This window comes from Sturnus vulgaris, chromosome 1 (assembly GCF_052056855.1).
Source record: "Sturnus vulgaris isolate bStuVul1 chromosome 1, bStuVul1.hap1, whole genome shotgun sequence".
Lineage (NCBI taxonomy): Eukaryota > Metazoa > Chordata > Aves > Passeriformes > Sturnidae > Sturnus > Sturnus vulgaris.
In genome coordinates, this window is record NC_142243.1 from 20833665 (window position 1) to 20853300 (window position 19636).

The window sequence follows — 19636 nt, forward strand, 5'->3', positions numbered from 1 at the left end:
TTCCTTCTCGTTGTTTGAAGTTCTTTCTTTACCCTAAAAATCAAAAACTGTCCATTATAATTGCATTATTTATTCCCAGAATCCATTCTGTTAATCCATATTGAAGGAAATTGATGACTTCCCAATAGTCAGCAAATGCTTAACTGTGCATTTGCTTGAGAACGTTTAAAAATCAGTACAACCACTCCATCTTCTGATCAATTTCTGGTATGACATGTCAGAAAACTCAGAAATACGCTTGATATTGGCTACTTTTATATTTAATTCAGAATTATTGCCCATGTAACAGCCTCAATATGTGCTCGATCTTTATAAAAGCACTAAGTGTATGATGAAAGACAAGGAACTACTGGAGAGGGTCCAGTGGTAGGCCACACAAATGATTAATGGACCGGAGCATTTCTTCTACAAGGAGGGACTGCTGGAACTGGGCCTTTTCAGTGCAGAGAAGACTGAAAGGGAATTTCATCAATGCATACAAATATGGGTGCCAAGAGGGTGGTGCCAAGCTCTTTTCAGTGGTGCCCAGCAAAAAGATGAGAAACAATGGCCATAAACTAAAACACAGAAAGTTCCACTTCAACACGAACAAGAATTTTTTTACATTGGGGGTGGCAGAGCAGTGGCACAGGCTGCCCAGGGAGGTCACGAACGCTTTCTCTGAAGACATTCAAAACCCACCCAGACACTTTCCAGTGTCACAGGCTCCAGGTGACTCCGCCTTAGCAAGGGCTTGGACAAGCTCATCTGGAGATCGTCAAAGGGGAGATTCAGATTTGATTATTAGAAAAATCCTTTTCACCGTTACGGTGGTCAGGCATTGCAAAGGGCTGCCCAGGGAGGCGGTGGAGTCACCGTGCCCAAAGTGTTTAACAGGGGTCTGGATCTGACGCTTAGTGCTGTGGTTCAGGGGTTGCAGTGGCAAGGCTGGGTGATGGTTGGACTTGATGCTCGTAAAGGTTCTTTCCAACGCGGATGATTCTATGATTCTGTAATTCTATCTCCAGCACACCCTTCCAAACCTGCCGATAGTGTAATTGTTTAAGAGAGCGGGCACAACACCGCAGCTGCATTTCGGCTGCACACCACAGGAAGAACTCCAAGTGCGAATACACAACAGTATGAGCTGGGAAATTTTCAGGTCTAAAGGCTGACCCCTAAGAGAACATCCCTTTCCCGGCTTTGTCAGAGCAATGACCGCCGCCACACGGAAGCAGCAGGGCCTGCTGGGGAAGCGGAAGGGCCGCCCCTGCCCGCCCGGCCCGGCCCAGCCCGGCCCCGCCCCGCCCGCGCAGCCCCGCCCCTCCCTCGCCTGCGCAGGGGCCGCCGGAGCCGCCGGAGCCGCCGCGCCCGCCCGGCGCCGGGGCCACCGCCGCCCCGCCATGACCGAGGCGGGCCAGGAGCTCGTCCACCTGGTGTGGGGCAAGAAGGCCGGGCCCCGAGGGCTGGCCGACACCATCTTCTGCCGCTGGGCGCAAGGTACCTGCGTGCGCCGTGCCCCGCGCCCCGCCGGCCCTTCCCGCCCGCCCGCCGGGCACACCCGCAGCTCCCCCGCCGCCCCCGCGCCCCGCTCCGTGTGTGCACCTGAGGGAGGAGCGCCGTGCCCTGGGCGCCGCTCGGTGCCTGTGCCAGCGGCACCTCGGCGCTGGCCCTCGCGGGAAAATGATGCGGCAGCCTCCCTGGCCAAATAATTAGTTTGGTTTTTTTGCAGCAAGCTCGTCTTTAGCCACACATCTCCACAGGAGCTTAAAATTGTGTAGAAAAGGATCTGAATTTATTAAATATAACAACAGCGTCTCGTGTCGTGATTTTACGTAGCTCGTAGAAAACGAACATAAGTTGTGCTTTGGTTTTGGGTTTTTTTGTGAAGAATATGTGAGTCACAAATGGAATTAGCAAAAGCAGGGCCAGGCTTGGGACAGAGACCCACAGATTTTTTTTTAAGCTGGTTATGAGGCCATGGAAGGAGGTACGTGCCAGTATTAAGACATTTCAAGACATAAGGCAGCTGGAACTTACGCTATTTGTAAGGTGTTTGAAGTTGCTTGAAAGAGAATTTTCTTAGTATTCTCTGTTCCTTGCCTTTTTTTTTTTTTTCTTTTTTTTTTCTTTTTTTTTAACAAGGATGTTGTCATTTTCATAATTCGGTAGATTTGGGAGCTGTGTAGGTGCCCCCCATTACTAGACACAGCGTATTACCAGACTCATATATTTTTTCCATAGGTTTATCTGTCTTCAGATAATTCAGTGATAAATAGTTGGGGAAAAAAGCCAATTCCCTCTAAGATCTAGAATTTAAGCAGGCACAGCAAAGCCATTGCGTTTCCTAAAAAATTGGTTATTGAAATAGAATTACTTTCTGAAACATTTCTTTAAGTTTTGGTAATGTTGCGGTTTCAGTGCAAGGTGTGTGCAAAATCAGAAAGGAAGAATTGGTGTTAAAAAGCTTAATTATTTCTTTAACTGATAATGTTGGATTGCCACAATTGAAGTTTTAAAGATTGTTTGTATGAGAAATTTTAGCAGTTTCAAAATTTATTGAAATTTGTGTTATAATGCGCTGTACTTTTGAACGAGCGAGGGTTTAATGGAAAAGATCTCCGGAGTTCTTGGTGGCTTTTGCAGTGGAGCTGCTATTTCCCATCTGTCTTTAGGGAAAGTCCTGTGACTAGAATGTATAGTGCTTCTGTTCCCTTCTCTATAGCCTTCTCAGTATAATCAATTTTGTGTAGTGAAACCCCATGGCATTAAGTCAGGCTGTTTGGAGGTCTTGTGCTGAGAATCAAAACAATCAATTCTAGTCACTTACCTGGTGTAGCTGCATAATACTTTCACCCAGCTTTCAGTTTCTATTTTGTTGAAAAAGTTCTGCAGCATTTATTTCCTGCAGAGGAAGCCCATCAGCACTGACTCATCAAAATTTAAAAAGGAAAAAACAAACAAATAGATCAAGTTTTATTATTTCCAAAGACTTGGAAAAATATAGACCCTGTTCGAAGTAAAGAGTGCTGAAAGCGTCAAGCAACTAGTTTGGTGTTGGCTTGTTGTGTTTGTTTCTATTTCTTTGGATTATAGTGCCAGCATTGGAATTTATTTCAGATACTTGCTGATCATTGTCTGATCTTTTCTCAAACCCTTTGGAAGTTGAGAGCTATGATTTTCATTTGGAAAGAAAAGTAGGCAGTAGGGAGGGTGTTGAGGAACATAAGACTGATAGCTGTCAGTTTCTCAGCGAAGACAGCTCATTCTAGGAATCCTGTTACACACCAAACTCATTGACCGTCATACTCGTTTGAAGAAGGGCTGATTTGCAAGCAGTTTAGAGAACTGACCTGGCTCATGTGGATATCCTGTTAGAAATTAGTGGCAGTAATTCCCTCAGGTTTCTGCGTTGGCAACTTTAAATATATTGGTTTTATTCTGGACTTAAGGCATGGCTGTAAAGTTGTTACGAGAGTTTTCATGTGGAGTGCTTTGCAGAATTTTTTTTCTTTATGATTGCAGCACAATTTGCAGTTTGAACCTTGTGGATTGCATTTACCAGAATCCTCAGAGCAGACACAGGAATGTAGTGCAAAACTTCAGTCTGCTCTTCAGTGTTTCCTGGCGTAGATATGAGGACTTGGGAAGGAGCTGAGAAGATGACTGAACCCTAAGAGAATATACCTATATTAGGAGTAAATTTCTGCATCGATCCAAGGGACAGATTTCATGCATAAAACTGCTCTTCAGATCATCCCTAAGGCATGAGGCATCATTTCTGTCCGATATAAATGTCTGGCAGACTTGTGCATAGGATCCTTTTCAGAATTATGTAAGCTATGTTCTCACTGGTCTTTGGAAAGAAAGATATGGAATGCTCTTCTCAAACAAGCATTTAACTTCAAAAGCATGGGGGAAGTACACTTTATGTGTATATAGATAACATACAGTGTAAAAATGTCCATTTTGTCTGGATTATCTTCCTGCTTCCAGTTGCCCAATTTAGTGGTAGCCTACCAGGTAGTTTGTATACATTCCTCAATCCCTTACAGGACTTCCTGTCTCTTTATCCACAACTTGTTCAGTGAAGTTTTGTTGTGGTATTGCTGTTGTAAATGTTACTTCCTTTATGTGGGCAGGAAAATGTTTCTTGTTTGTTGGGAGTTTTTCTCCCCGCATAAAATGTCATAAGCTTCATTTTGCTGTAAAGATATGCTTGGAGAACACAAAGCCACCAGCAAAATGTGTGTCATTCTATTCCCAGTGCTAGAGAAAGAATGAAACATTGTGTTGTAAACCTCATGCTTGGGTAATAATGTGTTTCTGCCAGGCAGTTCATGTATCCCAAAAGAGTAAAAGAAATGCACTTCATGGTGAGAGGTGACTGAAGTCACTTAGTTTGTTCAGCTTGGAGAAGAGACTGAGGGGGAGATGTCATTGTGGTCTTCAACATCCACATGAGGGGAAGTGAAAGGGCTGGAGCTGATCTCGTCACTCTTGTGACCAATGACAGGAGTTGAGAAAACAGCATGAAGTTGAGTCAGAGGAGGTTTAGGTTTGGTATCAGGAAAAGATTTGGAAAACCAGAGGGTGATTGAGCACTGGAACAGGTTCCTCAGGTAAGTGGTCACAGCATCAAGCCTGACAGAGTTAAGGAGCCTTTGGACAACACCCTCAGGCACATGGTGTGACTTCTTGGGGTGTCATGTGCAGGGACAGGTGTTGGACTTGATGATCCTTGTGGGTCCCTTCCAACTCAACATACTCTGTGATTCTAGGACAAAAAGGACAGAAAGTGAATAGTGCAGCATCTTTATAGCTAGATTGAATCAGCAAAGGTTTTTTTTAACCTTGTTAGTGTTGCATGCTCTGTGCTAATTCCCTTGTCTCTTTCATTCCGGTAGAATTGGGTTTTGTACAGAGTGAAAATACTGAGGAGACAGCATCCTTTGTGAAATGACAGTTATGTCTATGGTGTCTTGGATGGAAAAAATATTTTTTAGAAATAGGCTAGTATTAAAAAGATGCAGCAAAGTGGTAGTCATAATAGAAGAACGAATGGGTTTTGTACTACTTTGGATCGTGGTGTAGCATATTGGATGAAGGACAATAGTGGGTAACTAAGTCATATGCTAATTTTGGCCAACTGTACATAGAAGAGCTAAGAATTAGATATAATAAAGAAACATGGACCTTCATCAATGTCAAATGGGGAAATAAGGAGAATAAAACTGTGTTGTGTGATTAGAGTGGACAAAGGATATAAAGACAGATCTCTCAGTGTCATTACTTAAAATATTGGGCAATGCACTGGCTACCAACAGGAATCTAGATCCACTCCATCTCCCTACCATGCTGTCTCAAAAGGTTAAAGCAGCAGTAAAGAGCAGTAGTGATGTTGAAAAAATTACGTCAGTGCAGTGTTTAATAGGGTTATAAATGACTTGGAAGACATATGGTAATGACATGATTTTATGTTTCTTGCAGAGAAATGATGCTAATTATACTCATGGATAAAATGGACATATTAATTTAAAAAATATTATTTTGGCTGTGTTGCATCTTTTTTCTTTTTGAAATTTTATCTTGTGTGAAAAGAGCTGTATGATGGATATGAATGGTTAAGAGAGAGTAAGGAAATGTTACTCTGGATCAGAGATGCTCATCTTGTAGCTTTAAGGATGGCCAGACCATTCTTACTAATTGTAAGGGAGAGTGTGGCGTTTATGAGTGTTTACAGAGATTGCCTAAAATGTGACTGTTGTGGAGGATTAAAAAGGTAAGTAGGTGTGGTTTTTAGCCTGAGGTAGTCTTGAGCCAGATGGAGTTCAGAATGCTGATTTCTGAAATTTTACCTGTGCTGACTTCCAATTCTGTTAAACTTTTAAAAAAGAGCAAGACCATACTGCCTGAAGCCCGTTTTTTTGCTTAACAGCTTTGAGAATCTTAATGTTTATTAAGCATTAAGCAGCATTTAAGTAATAAGGAGTGTTTCCTCAGGTATTTTATATATGTTTTGCCTGTGGTTGTATTCTGTGGAATTCTGTGTGATACCGACTTTACATTGTCTGTCTCAAATTTGTATTCTTTCTGGTGGATCACTCGATGTTCTTTATTTTTAGGAAGCAGTTTTGAAAAACAGGGCAGGGCTAAGCTGAGACAGTTCATGCCTTCTCTAAGAAGCCTGAAGAATGTGAAGCAAATTCAAGATTTAAGTGTGGTTTAGTGGTACCACATTCAAGTATGTTGTTTTTCTGCAGAAACAAATCATTAAAACAACTAAAAAAGCTCTCTTGTTGAAGTGTGCTTAGATGGCATGCAGTAATGCTTCAAAGCAGAGGAGGACTTACCTTTTAATATTCTAAGCCTGCACAAACCAGTTCAGAAAAGACTGATGATATTTCAGGGCAGGGAAATGGCATTACTGCAGACTTTGGTTCAGGTATGAAGTCATGGAGCTTCATTGCTACATCAGGTGATGCCAGATCTAAGTACACAGGCTTGACATGGGCAGCTAGGTTTTGGGTATAAAATACATCTTTGTAATGCACATTTGTACATGTGGTTAAAAATAAACCTGGAAACCCCAAGGCTATCCTGATCATTTTTAAAACAAAAAATTCACATTGTTGTGGAACAGCTGCTATTGGGTGATGAAGTGTGGCGTACAAAACATGCAGTTGTCCTATCTCATGCTGCTTGGAATGATGTACTTGCCATGCTGTAGTGTGGGGGGTGCATTTCCTCGGTTCAAATTCACATCCAGGGCTTAGAGATGCTTTGTTATGATAGCATGTAATCCTACAGAATTGGGAAGAGGAGAAATTCTGGGAAAGTAGCGCTGAACTTTCTGCTGAAACTTACACTGTCACTCTGTGACAAGATGCATGTGTATCCCCTTTCTGCTTGCCCCCACTTGCTTGTGTTTGCTGGTTACTTGCTGACTACAGTTGCATGGTTTCTAGATTACAGTGAACTAGAATGACTTCGGCACAATTTTATCATTTCTTAGTGAGTGGTGTTTTGCCTTATCCTTTTAAGTTGCTGTGTGTCAGCTCTGTCAAGGTAATTGCATGTGCATTTATCCATGAGAAATGAAAGCTATGAATCACCTTATCTTAAAGACAACTTTAAGGGCAAGGTGCTAATGAAACAATTTTGCTGTAATTGCTCCAGTATTTGCTTTATTATGTGACTGTAAGATAATTCTGAAATACAAATGCATTAAAGCTGGAGGGGGAAAATAGGTGATGTTGCATCTCAGTAAATGTAGTGTATCTTCTGTGATAGAACACCATTAAGAGGTTTGATTCAGGGGTTACAAGTGAATATTTAAGCTACTCGGCATATTTCAATCTTAGTAGGATGCACTGATAGGTCAAAAATGAGATCAGTGGAGGGCATACTGTGCCATTCATCAGGCATAGAAGTGTATTATATATGTTCAGTGAAGGTTCCAAGATGTATTTTTATTACATATATAGACAAAATAATACACAAATTTTAATTTATTGAGAAGAAATAAACTATCATAAAATAAAAACCATTATTTTAGAAATTCTTTTGTTTAAACCCTGTTAGTGCTCATAATTTAAATAATAAATATAGATATAAATAATAATATAAATAATTTAGATAGATATATATAATACCTATTATATATTATCTATAGATTAGATATAGATATTTAGATAGGACAGTAATTAATTATTTATACCTTTCATCTGTACTCATGACTTTTTTGCTTCAGATAGTTTAACCATATGCAGTTACATTATTAAGAAAACACAAACCTGATTTTAAAGGGTGAATAAATCAGGTGTCATTTCTGTTATGTTTGGTTACATATTTAATTTTAAAAATCCTTTTTCATTTGGCAGGATTTGTCTTTAGCGACTCTGAATCAACTGCATTAGAACAATTTGAAGGTGGCCCTTGTGCAGTGATAGCACCTGTGCAGGTAAGATGCCTCTATTATAGGAATGGATTAAAATCAATGAGCCAAAATTTGTTCTTTATATATTTGTAGCTAAAATAAATATGAGAAAAATTGCAGCTCAGTCGTATTTTGATTTCATAATTAAAATGTGAAGGAGGCAAAATCTCTGTAAAAGGCCAGGGATGGACATGGGCTGATTTTGAACTATAGTTTTGCAGAAGGACGTTTGTTTGAAGAAATGCAGCAGACTGATCCAAACAGAAATAACTTCAAAATCAGGAATGCATTATAAAGGGGAGGAGGAAAATATCAGATAAAAATTTAATCCTAATCCTTTTACATCTTTTGAATTCCCTGCCCGTAAGGGCAATATCTGTATCACATGTACTTTTTTCTGTAATTCTGTATTAGAAGTATTTGAAGTAGTTGATTTTCACATCTAACAGGGTTTGATATGTCCTAAAAGGGGAAAAATTACACTTTTAAAGTCCTAATTAGCAGAATAATTCAAATATGCCAGGTGACTATACTTTATTCCTGATAACATCGTTAGGATTCACTTGTGTTGCAGATGTGCTAAACCAGCTGTGGTTGTGATTGTTTGTTGTCTTCTTGCTCAAGTGTACCTTGCAGGCTGTGCATGCTCTTTGCAGAGCTGTGTCAGGGCAGTTCTGGCTGCTGGGTGGACACAGGACCTGTAGGCTGAATCTCTTCTGCTGGAGCAGTTTGTTTAACTCTGGCTGCTCTTTAGTCTCGTAGGGGCACCTTGTAGTGACAGACAGCTTTGAGCCATGGACCAGATTACTTTTTTTGGTAACCTACTGGTGATTCCTCTTAAACACAGACCTGATTCTGCAAATCTGTCTCAATCTCATTGAAGGACTTGTCCACTGATATGGGACATACTTCAATCATGTAGCAGAGTGAGTCTGATCATGAACTGGAAGGTAACTGGGTCAGTCAGCTGACATTGTGGAATTGTTTGCATCTGGTGTGCATAATGTCATAAAACCTCTGCCACTCTTCATGCTGGTCCCACCGAAAGACTTGTACCACAGGAAGAAGCACTATTTTTTTTAGTGGCAAAGAATCAATAAAAAACTATTTTACCATGAATTATACCCCATAGCGCGTCTCTCTCTAGTTCTGTGGTCTTAAAACCGGATGCAATGTCTGGTCTTTCACGTTAGAATTACAAGTCTTTTATATGGGGGATTGGAGAGAGTAAAGAATAGGGCCAGCCAGCTCTATAAAGGCAGTGCCAAGTCTTTAATATATAAAATGTTCATGTAGATAAATATTTTTTTAGGTGATGTAGTTAAACTTCCTTGAAATTAAGTAATTAAAGCATATTTAAAAGTGAATTGAGTTCCAGCTAGGGAAGGAGGAAGGGATGAAACAGATCTTGCAGTGCCTGCTGCTGCTGTGAATTACTAGAATGGTGTGCAAAAATCTTTGTTGGGAGAATTGGATGAGCGTGTCAGGAGAGCAGTAAAAGTTGAATCAGTTGTTTCTGAGGTGCTGAACATACCTGAAATGGCATCTTACAAAGTAATTAGAAAACCCAAGACTCTGCTTCATGAAGTTTCTTCTTTCATTGTTCCTTCTCAGTAACTTAGAGCATTTTTTTTTTTTTTAATTGCAGCATTAGCATTGATGATAAAACAAAGCAGGGATATGGAGATGCATAGAATTTCTTTAACCTGATTTGCAGGATATTGTTTGCAATGGTTAGAAGAGGTGGACTTGTTAACTACTAAAGGAGTTTGGGTTAGTGACCAGAGATGTCTTGTAGTACTGATCAGTTATAATGAAAAATATTTATGTCTCCATTCGTGCAGTCCTGTGAGTCTGGAGGTGTATATGCCAATATGCAGTATGTGTATTTGAAGTGTACTAGAGGTTAAAAATCAATGGTTTTGAATGTAGTTATGAGGCCACCTTTGTAGCTGGTTTGATGAGGAAAAGTCAGTAAACAGGGCAGGCTCAGAGTCTTGTTCTGAATGGCAAGCAGCTTGAAACTCTTACGAAAACATGCAAAAATGCTTTGGTGTAGAGTTTGTGACATAATGTAAAAGATGGTTTTGTCTTGTATTTTAATAATATTTTATTCTTTGATAACAAAGGCATTCCTTTTGAAGAGGCTTTTTACCAGTGAAAAGTCTACTTGGAGGGACTGTCCAGGTACTGAGATGTCTTTTTCCCCCTCATTATTTTTCCATTTTATTTATTTGTAAAGTATGTCTTAGTTCCAAACATTTAAAATATTTCACGCTTTGCTTTTTGTCTGTGTGCTTCCATACCGTATATATGCTACATGCTTCAGAACTCCTATGTGTGAGGTCTATGCTGGTCCTTAATACTTCTGTGTTTTATAAATATTTAATTGAAATCCATTATTAAGAAAGGGAATGGGTTACAAATCCTGTAAAACCACATTTTTCTAAAGAAACAGCTTTATATCTTTGGTCCAGTATAGTCAAAGAGCAATTAACATTAGTTATTAATGAGATAAAAATAATTGTTATTTAGATAGTGTTAATGTATAAAAAAGATACTAGTAGCTTATATATGACAATAGTTCTTAGCAATCAGACTCATATAGGTTTCTGATCTTTCAGAAGAGGAGCAGAAGAACCTTCTCTGTCATACATTATGTGATATTTTGGAAATGGCTTGCTCTGATAATTCTGAGTCATACTGTCTGGCAACATGGATAAGAGGAAAAACAACCGAAGAAACTGCAAGTATTTCTGAAAGTCCTGCAGAATCTAGTCGTCAAGAGGAACAACCTTGTAAGGCGTATTTCTATGCTAAATTACCCATCTCTTAGTGAAGTATTACAGGGCTTTTGAGGGACACTGCTTTGTTATTAATTCACAGATGGGGGTTTTGCCTTTCTGACTACATTAGCAAAAGACAGATTTTTGTCTGTTGTAATTAGAGGCATTGATCCTTTCTCATGAAAGCAATGTGCTGCCCATCACTGGAGTTCTAACATACATGTTTCTTTAGAATTTCAGCAATCTTCAATTTTATTTTGTAATTTACTGGGATCTGATACATCTTTAATTTTGAAGCATCTACATGCTTCTTAACACTGGAAGAATACTTGCCATTTGTTGCTTTAGAAGAATTTTGTAAAAAATTCTCCAGTGCTTGTTTATTATAAAATATTCTGGATCCCCTGTTATGGAGAAGTATTTTTTCCAGTTTTCTGTGCAGTACCAAACAGTTTAAATCACCTTCTAGTAAATTTTTGTAGGTTAGAGTTTTTCAGTTACCTGCTTTTTGCAAACATCTTCATTCCTTCGTTAGTTACTGACATCAGGGATCCGGGAGACATCATCTGTTGCACTAAGATGAGGCATCCAGTCCTATCGAGCTACTGCAGAGTTAGTGACATGGAAAGTTTGTCTGTGCACATATGATCAGAGAGTTGTATATTAATCTTTTAGCAGGAGAGATCTAATGTGTTAAAAGATAAGCTACTTTTTCTTTTAGTTTTTGTTCCTAATGTGTGCCTTAAGAAGTATGAAAATCTCTTCACATGAGAACATGTTGCTTATAGAGATGCTGTCTTTTGATGGAAGGAATATATTATTCATCACTTTGTGGCATAGCTACAAAGTAAGAATTGTACAAATAGATTTATATGTGTGCAGCTAGTTATAGTAATTTGTAGTGCTGGAGCTCTTTGTTACAAGTCATCTTCATCTGCTTCTAGAAGGTGCTCCCTGTGCTTTAGAAGGCTCAAACAATAATAATTAAAATTATATTTAATTGAAAAACAGATGGTCAGTGCATAAGATTTCCAAGGTGAGCATTTTTTAAAGTGAGAAAAAGTATTATACAGAAAGTTTTATCTGCAACTTTTCTTTAAAAAAAAAAACAAACTTTGCAAGATAAGGCAGTTGTAACTTTGAAATTCCTAATTTTTGTTCTTTTTTGAGTTGTCACTGAAGCCCTTGCCAATGATAGGAAGTTTGTATTGTAGATAAAGTGAAGCAGGGACTAGTTATCTACAGGATCTTACTGTCCTGTTTTTTAACGTATTGCTTGATTCCAAAGGACTTTTAACCATAGAAAATGTTCAACAGTCTTTTAAAACACAAACTCAAGTTAATAATTACTCTCAACAGTAACATTTGTGAACTAATCCATTCTATTACATAACTACATTTTTTCATGTTTCTGTACAACCCTTCAAGTTCTGCCAGACTTGTCCTTAATAACATGGAATGTGCTCGAGGAAGCCCAGGATACATTTACCATGTACAGCCTGCTTATGTCATGGGCAATGTTGATCTCTTTCATTGTTTCTATTCGAGAATCCCTGCTAGACACTGAATGTACCTCTTAGATGTACAGTGTTTTGCCTTCTATGTGTAATGCTGTACCCTTAATGTGTTAGGTTTGGGCTTTCTTCCCTTACCCTGTCCTGCTATTTACCTGTAAAACATCTTCTTAACCTGGTTGAAGGTGGAACAAAGTTGTTGAGGAGAAGATATTGTGAGTAATGCAGAGTTGTGTAACTGCTAGTGCAAAGGAATACTTTTATTTCTTGCTTGGCTGCTGTACTTAATAAAAATAGAAACTGGCATTGTCATAGTTGATAGGATTTATCAGAGATGAGTTGGGTGAGCAGGGAGTATTACAGATACAGTTCCATATGGCAGGTTATTTGAGAATTGAATTTGGGGATATGTTTATAATATAGCTATGAAATATGCTTAGACACAGCATGATAGAGTATAATTTTAAAGAGTTTCTGAGCAATTGTATTTCTCATACATCTCATGTTCTCTTGCTGTTTGTTCTTTTTCGTTCCACTAAGCATTGTCTTTATTTAGCATTGTTTGGGTTATGTATAGCTCTACTTCTCTTTAGAATTTCTACTTATTTCCCTTTATTTCAAATAGTAATTATCTTAGCATTTCACTCTGTTCTTTAGTAACAGAATGAAAATGCCTATCATCCTGCTGTGTGAACAAAAGGTGGATTCGAGCAGACTTACTGAATGCAATAGCATTTTTCATCTGCTTTTGTGCTGTATAGTAGTCACTTGTTGGCCATGTGTTGGCTTTAGTAGTGCAAGTTCCCAGGTTCAAAGTTTGCTTTATATGAGTTAGTCCCTCTAACCTTGTGCTTACAAATATAAGTGTTCTTCAAGCAAAGTCAGTTTTTGCAGCATTTTCTGTAATTTGATTAATTGTTTCTTATTTAATAAAAATGTCTTTAAAATACATTATTTTAAGTCCAGTTTTACTCTTGGTAATCTAAGCAATTCCTTGTAGTTATTCAAATGACAAAAACTAAAATTCTTAAGACTGCTGCTGCTGTATTTTTTTAAGTAGAAAATGAAAGTATTCTGTTGCTTGAGAATCAGTTGTATTTGCACGCAGGGCAAATTAAGTGCATCTTTCAAAATATAATCAGAATGGGCATAAAATGCCTTTTCAGGAATTCTAGTGGGAAGAATTGGTCAGTAGTACTATCCTAATGGCTTCAGATCTTAACTGAATTGTATGCAGCCATTGTTTAAATATTCAGCATCAAGTGGTGTCTATCAGAATGCAGAACTATCTGTTTTGTGTATTGCTCTACTAGCAGAAATATAAAGAAAAGAAAAAAGAAAGGTATAAAGCCTGTGTTGAACTTGGGAAGACACTAATGGCTGTATTTTTTTATGTCCTAGATGCATTATTGAAAGAAAACAATGAGAACTTATTTTAAAGCAGAATGTGTTACGCTGTGTAGAATAATTATTTTTTGCTTGCAATAAATAACCATTGAAAGGAAAAAAAATGAACTGAATTTCAGTAACAGAAATGTATATTCAAAGAAAAAATACAGCTTACGTACACTGATAAAATGATCCAAATAATCATGCTTGCTTTTCTAGGAAATAGGACTTCTTGTTGACCTGCAAAATTATATCTATAGTATGCATATGCTTGATGACTTTGTGACAGCCACATTTTGTACAAAATCAACAGCTCAGTATATGACATATTTCCAAGACTACACACTCCAGTGGCTTTGTGCTTTTAATAAATTGATTAGTCCAAATAGAAATGTTCTCACTAATTTGTATGGTGGAATCTTAATGTTGCAGTAAATTAGTTTATACTAATCAGTTAAATTTAAATGTCAGGAGAGGATTAAAAATATAATTAGAGCTTGAAAATATTCTAGCTTGCTGTGTGTATCTTGTGTCATTTTTTTGCCATGTGTAGTGCTGAAAAGTGTCTCTTGTGTATAGCTGCCTTGGCTGTGGAAGAGCTTGGCTTTGAGCGATTTCATGCATTAATTCAGTAAGTAATATGTTGGAACATTTAAAATACAATATTTTGAAGTTACACTAATATTCACAGGCCTGAAAGGGGTATGCTGAGGAACTTTGTGTGTGTTACTTTTCAGGTTAAACTTGGATTTCAAGTTTTGGTTTGGGGGGTTTGTGTTTTGTCTTTGCATTTTAGCTATTTAAAATGGAATATTATTTTGAACATAAGTATTAGGCTTTAAAATAAAACTGGAGCAATGTAATGTGATAAATTGGCCAGATAGTTTATGCATTTCAAGTTTATGGACACGGAGTTCTGTGAATCTAATCAAGATTCCTATTTAAGTTAAAGATGTTAATCCTCAACATTGATATAATGTCATCAGTACTTTTTCCTGATTTGAGATATCATAAAAACATTTATTAAAATGTTTCATATATAAGACTGATTTTTGTTTTATACTTCAAACACTGTTCTTTTTTGGGGGTCTAAACCCAGAGCTCACAGTTCTAGTGAGTTTATATTTAAAGGTAACAGCCTTTTATTTTCACAGTGAACAGTTGGGTAAATATTATACAAATCAATCCCCAAAGAGTAAATAAAGAGTGGCAGAATTCAAAAAACACCTGAGATGGACAATGTTGCTAATTAGAACTGAAATAACCAATAATAGCTCAATTTATCAGTAGTAATTATAGTTTATTTTTTAAACCTATTGTCATCTAAGGAAATAAGAAAGACGAATATAAAATTTTTATAACCTTAGCTAATCAAAACAACAATTTCCTGCCCTTCCTCCTTCCCTCCTGCTCACCCCTTCAATCTTTGGACTTGTGGTACCAAGTTTTTATTGGTAAATTAATTTTTTCGAGTCATTCTCACTGGGAATGAATGCTCTGGCATTTGCCTTTAGACATCTGATAGATTTCAGTACTGGCTTTGCCTTGCATACCTTGTATGCCATGTCTACTCCACTGATCAAGAAGGGTTTACTCTGGCTAATACTTCATTTATAAACATCCTATCTATGGATATATTTTTGTAGATGTTTGTTTCTTTTTTAAACAAAGCTTACTAAAAAGAAAGAAATCAGAAAGAAAATAATATACCTGTTTGTGTAAGATAAGCAAAGACTATGATCTAGTTTGAATTACTCAAGGTAATGTTTGTGTTCTGAAATGTACTATTTAGCTTTACCCAGGAAATTGAACGTGTATTGCTTCACTGGGATATTGGTGAATTTCTTGCTTTCCTCTGTTTTTATTTCAGTATTTTTTCCTTTTTAAACATGTGATCTCATGGTGTTACCTTGTCATCCAGGCAGTCACCATATTATGCAATAAGATAGTATCCCAAATGTTAATGTACCATTGTTCAATGTTTTGAACAATTTGCTTTTTCCAGAGCTAGTGTCTAACAAAGTCAAATTCTTATGGTGATACACGGAAAAAGATAATAATTTCTTCAAAAGCCTGGAAGATAGTCTTACCTGGTTAAGTAGAGGGTTAATTTCTCTATTGTTTATGGGCTGAATGTTTTTCAGAACACTGTATAATGCAAATGTTATTTTGGTGGCATACAGTCTATATGTAATTTTAGTAACAGTGTTTTATAGAATTACAGTAGTGGTGCAAGCCACTCAGCTCTTTCACATGTGTATCTAACTTTATGGTTAGTGTTTGCATATAAAAATTATTCATTTTTGCATTTTGCTCCAGAATTATTTATCATCTTCAGATGGTAGTTACAGTAACTCCAGAAGAGCTGCTGTGTCATTCTGTATATAACACCAGATCTGTTCTACTTTGACATTTTCCTGTTAGGTGTTAGTAATTCTTGGTTGTGCTTTGTGACACTATTCTAATGCTTCATTTAAATACATACTTCTTTTCTGTTGTTTTTTGTTACTGTTTTTTGTCTTTAGCAAACGAGCATTCAAAAGCTTCCCTGAACTGAAGGATGCAGTTTGGGATCAATATTCAGCATGGACAAACAGATTTGGAGTATTGCTCTTTCTGTATTCTGTAATACTGACAAAGGTTTGTGGGTTGCTTGATGTATTTTGTGGGTGGGTTTTATTTCTTTGTTAAGAGAAAGTTTGATCATATAACCCTTTTTCTGTAAAAGGTGAACAATAAACTGATGAACTAAGTTAAGTCCAGATAAATGGATGAAATGGTGTCTTCATCTACGTTGCAGTACAGTTCCAGCCTAAAAATTTGAAAGGCTCAGTCCTTTGTTTTTTTTGGTGTTTTGGTTTGTATTTTTCTCTTTTGACCTGGGAGTTTTACCCATTTTGAAAACATCCTTCCTTACAAGATATTTGAAAACATCTTCCTTTGAAAACAGCCTGTTAAGTTATCAGTTCATGTAGAAACATCAGCCTCCCAATGTTTTACTGTTGCATTCTGTTGTTGTATAAATGTTGCAGCTCATTCCTTAAGGTAGAAAAAATGTTTGTCATTTTTCTGCAGGGTATTGAAAACATAAAAAATGAAATTGAAGATGCAACTGAGCCATTGATAGATCCTGTTTATGGTCATGGAAGGTAAGCTGCAAAATAGGTCTACTACGACTTAAAATTTGTGGGCTAATATTTTATGTCTTATGTAACTGATAATTCTTTTAGGAAATTACTGACATTAAAAGACAGACTCGGTTATAACTTTAAAATAACTAAAAAGCCACACTGAAAAGTGTGTCTTTTTCACTGCTAACTCTTTTTAGTACATTAGATGGTTCTGTTCTCGTTGAATTTTCAGATGGATAATTTTCTAATTCAGGGCTACATTCTACATCAAATTTGTGTTTGAAAGAGTGGAGATGATAATTAGTGTTCCTGAATTAAAATACACACTAGGTAATGGAAGATGGTTACAAAATGTCTGCTTGGGTAATCCAATAATTTTTTAATTTGTTACAGAAAACCACATTTTTTGAAATAAATTGCATATCTCTTTTAATTTCTTATGTCTTACATAATTTCTTTCTGTTGTGTAGCCAAAGTTTGATTAATCTGCTGTTGACGGGGCATGCTGTTTCTAACGTGTGGGATGGAGACAGAGAATGTTCAGGAATGAGTAAGTTGATTCTAGTTTATGCTTGTTCATATTTTTTACATATTCTGAGATGCTATAGATTTGGAATATATTCTGTTTCTGTTTTGATAGTCTCCTTGTTTACTGACTTTTGATTTAACTGGACCTCAAATGGAAATAAAACATACTTGCACAAAATTGCTGATGTTAGTATCGTGAGTACAAGATGATCAGCTACAAGTTGAACAAGTTGAAGTTACCTGATGACCTGGATAATGGAAGGGAGTGCAGTCTCTGCAGTTTGGGAAGCCTGAAGACAGGGCCTCTATTCAAAACAGCCACATCAAACTGGAGAAATGGACTGACAGTAATGTCCTGAGATACACCCAAGTCCAACACACAGGATGGAATAAACCCGTGGAACAGCACAGGGCAGCACTGGCTGCCTGGGAAGCAGCTTTGTAGAAAAGGAGCCAAGGCACCTGTGGGCAGTGAGCTGCACTCAGTCACTGGTGTGTCCTTCTGGCAAAGAAGGGTAGCTGCATTGTGGGCTGTGCTAGGAGGAGGGTGGCCAGCTGCTGAAGGGAAATGGTGGTTCTTTCCCTCTGTGTGGCACTGGTGGGCTTGTGGGACAACCTCAGGAGTGGTGTGTCCAGTTTTGGGCTGCCAGTGCAGGAAAGGCATTGACATAGTGGAGTGACTCAGTGGAGGCTCATGATTAGAGGGCTTCTGTGTTTTTTGAACTTCTATTTCAAAAAGAGATTATATGAAAACAGGAACAGTTTGAATTGTGGAAATGTCACATCTTTTCTTCCACTACTACAAACTGCATCTCAGGTTCATCAGCATGTTTCTTAAAATGATTTTCCATCATCTAAGTCAGCACTAAAAACACTTGAAATGAGGTTCAGGGACAGATCCATGCAAGAGCTGAATCAAAATGCTCTGGTTTGATGATGAACAAGTAATTAATCTCCTTTAAGACATCTTAGACTTGCACTTGTTATGATTTCATGCAGCCTGTGCTTTCAGACTTACTTGCTTTCAGAATGTCATTTGGATATTCTGTTTAACTTTCCTCTGTTTGACATTGTTGTCATTTATCCCCCTTATTTCTATTTGAAATTTGTTTCAATTAGCCTTCAGGGTTTTATCTTTATGTTCTCTTCAGTATTTTTAATTTTCCCTTTTTGATTATGATTTTTCAATCTGAATTTTTAGATTATGAGTGATCAATCAATCTGAATTGTTTTAGGAGCTTTCCTTTACATTAGGCTAAGTTGCTGTTTGGCAATTTAATTTATTGGTTTTGAAAACAGTTCATTCCCTCATTTGCCTTTCAGATTATCTTTCTGGTAGCCTTTATTTCTTAGTTATCCAAGTTGGAATTTTTTTCTCTTCTGAAAATGCTGGACTTCCTTTGGACACACTAATAGTAGTAGTCAACATTTAGGTTCTCAGTCAGTTCTGCCCTAAACCTAGAACCAGAACACCCATAGAGTCTGTCTCTTTTTGAGGAGAGTAGAGGAAAAGAAAATAACTTTCTCGAGGATCTGGTATTATGTGTCCTGTTAATTTTTCTAACCAGTCAAGTAATTGGACTTTACTGTTGGGAGCCCTTCATTTTCTTGAAGCCCTTGGATGATTACAGTCAGAACCTGCTTATTCACTGTCTTAAGTGTATAATCATATCTGTTACCAAGTGATTTGTTGTAGTCTCTCAAAAAGAAAGATAAAAGCAGCCAGTACTGTTCACAACTTCTTAGGCAAGACTGAATTTTGGATACGTTGTCACATTTCCTATAAAAAGAAATCCTTTTTGTCATCTTTTCTTCTTTGAGCATTTCTCTTGGATTTTGTTTCTCTTTCTGTGTAAAAACCTTCAGCTTCTTTCATGTCAATGCTTATGAGCTTTTCATCTGGAAGGGTTGCAGGTGTCAAAATAACAAGGACTGAATACTGTTTTATTCAGAAGTTATCCAAAGTCACTTTACCTCTTTTTCAACTATTTAGATAAGCAGTTTTTAGTTAATAATTAATTAAAAATATTTATAAGCCATTTTAAAGGTACTGCCAGTAATTTTAGCAGTGGTGAAAGAACAGACTGAATTTCAAACCTGAGGAATTACTATGTGTTTTCAGATTGTACTCAGAGCACTGACTCTCACAGTTGCGTATTTTCCAAATGGAGTGGAGTTACTAACTGGAATTGTTCTTGGCCACTGGTGGTAAAAATGCCAGTGAAATGATAGCTCTTCTTTGACTGTCTACATGTTCTCCTTTAAACCTTTCTTCTTAGTCTGATCTCTTCTCTTGCCACAGCTATCCACAGTGGGAAGAAATGGGGAGGCAGTTGGGTTTTTTTACAACTTTTTTAGGACTGTCGTTCC

The 19636-nt window shown here is 37.5% G+C and overlaps 1 protein-coding gene across 1 annotated transcript in view; it reads left to right on the top strand.

Annotated features, from left to right (window-relative positions):
• The first annotated feature begins 1299 nt into the window (after positions 1 to 1299).
• MINDY3 (MINDY lysine 48 deubiquitinase 3) overlaps positions 1300 to 19636 on the top strand; it is a 50864-nt gene continuing 32527 nt past the window's right edge. The window contains exons 1-8 of the mRNA XM_014875633.2: positions 1300 to 1479; positions 7863 to 7942; positions 10048 to 10105; positions 10543 to 10716; positions 14187 to 14238; positions 16133 to 16247; positions 16683 to 16756; positions 17209 to 17288. Coding sequence (XP_014731119.1) covers positions 1383 to 1479; positions 7863 to 7942; positions 10048 to 10105; positions 10543 to 10716; positions 14187 to 14238; positions 16133 to 16247; positions 16683 to 16756; positions 17209 to 17288 — 730 coding nt within the window. The 5' untranslated portion in view covers positions 1300 to 1382. The remainder of the gene's footprint in view (positions 1480 to 7862; positions 7943 to 10047; positions 10106 to 10542; positions 10717 to 14186; positions 14239 to 16132; positions 16248 to 16682; positions 16757 to 17208; positions 17289 to 19636) is intronic.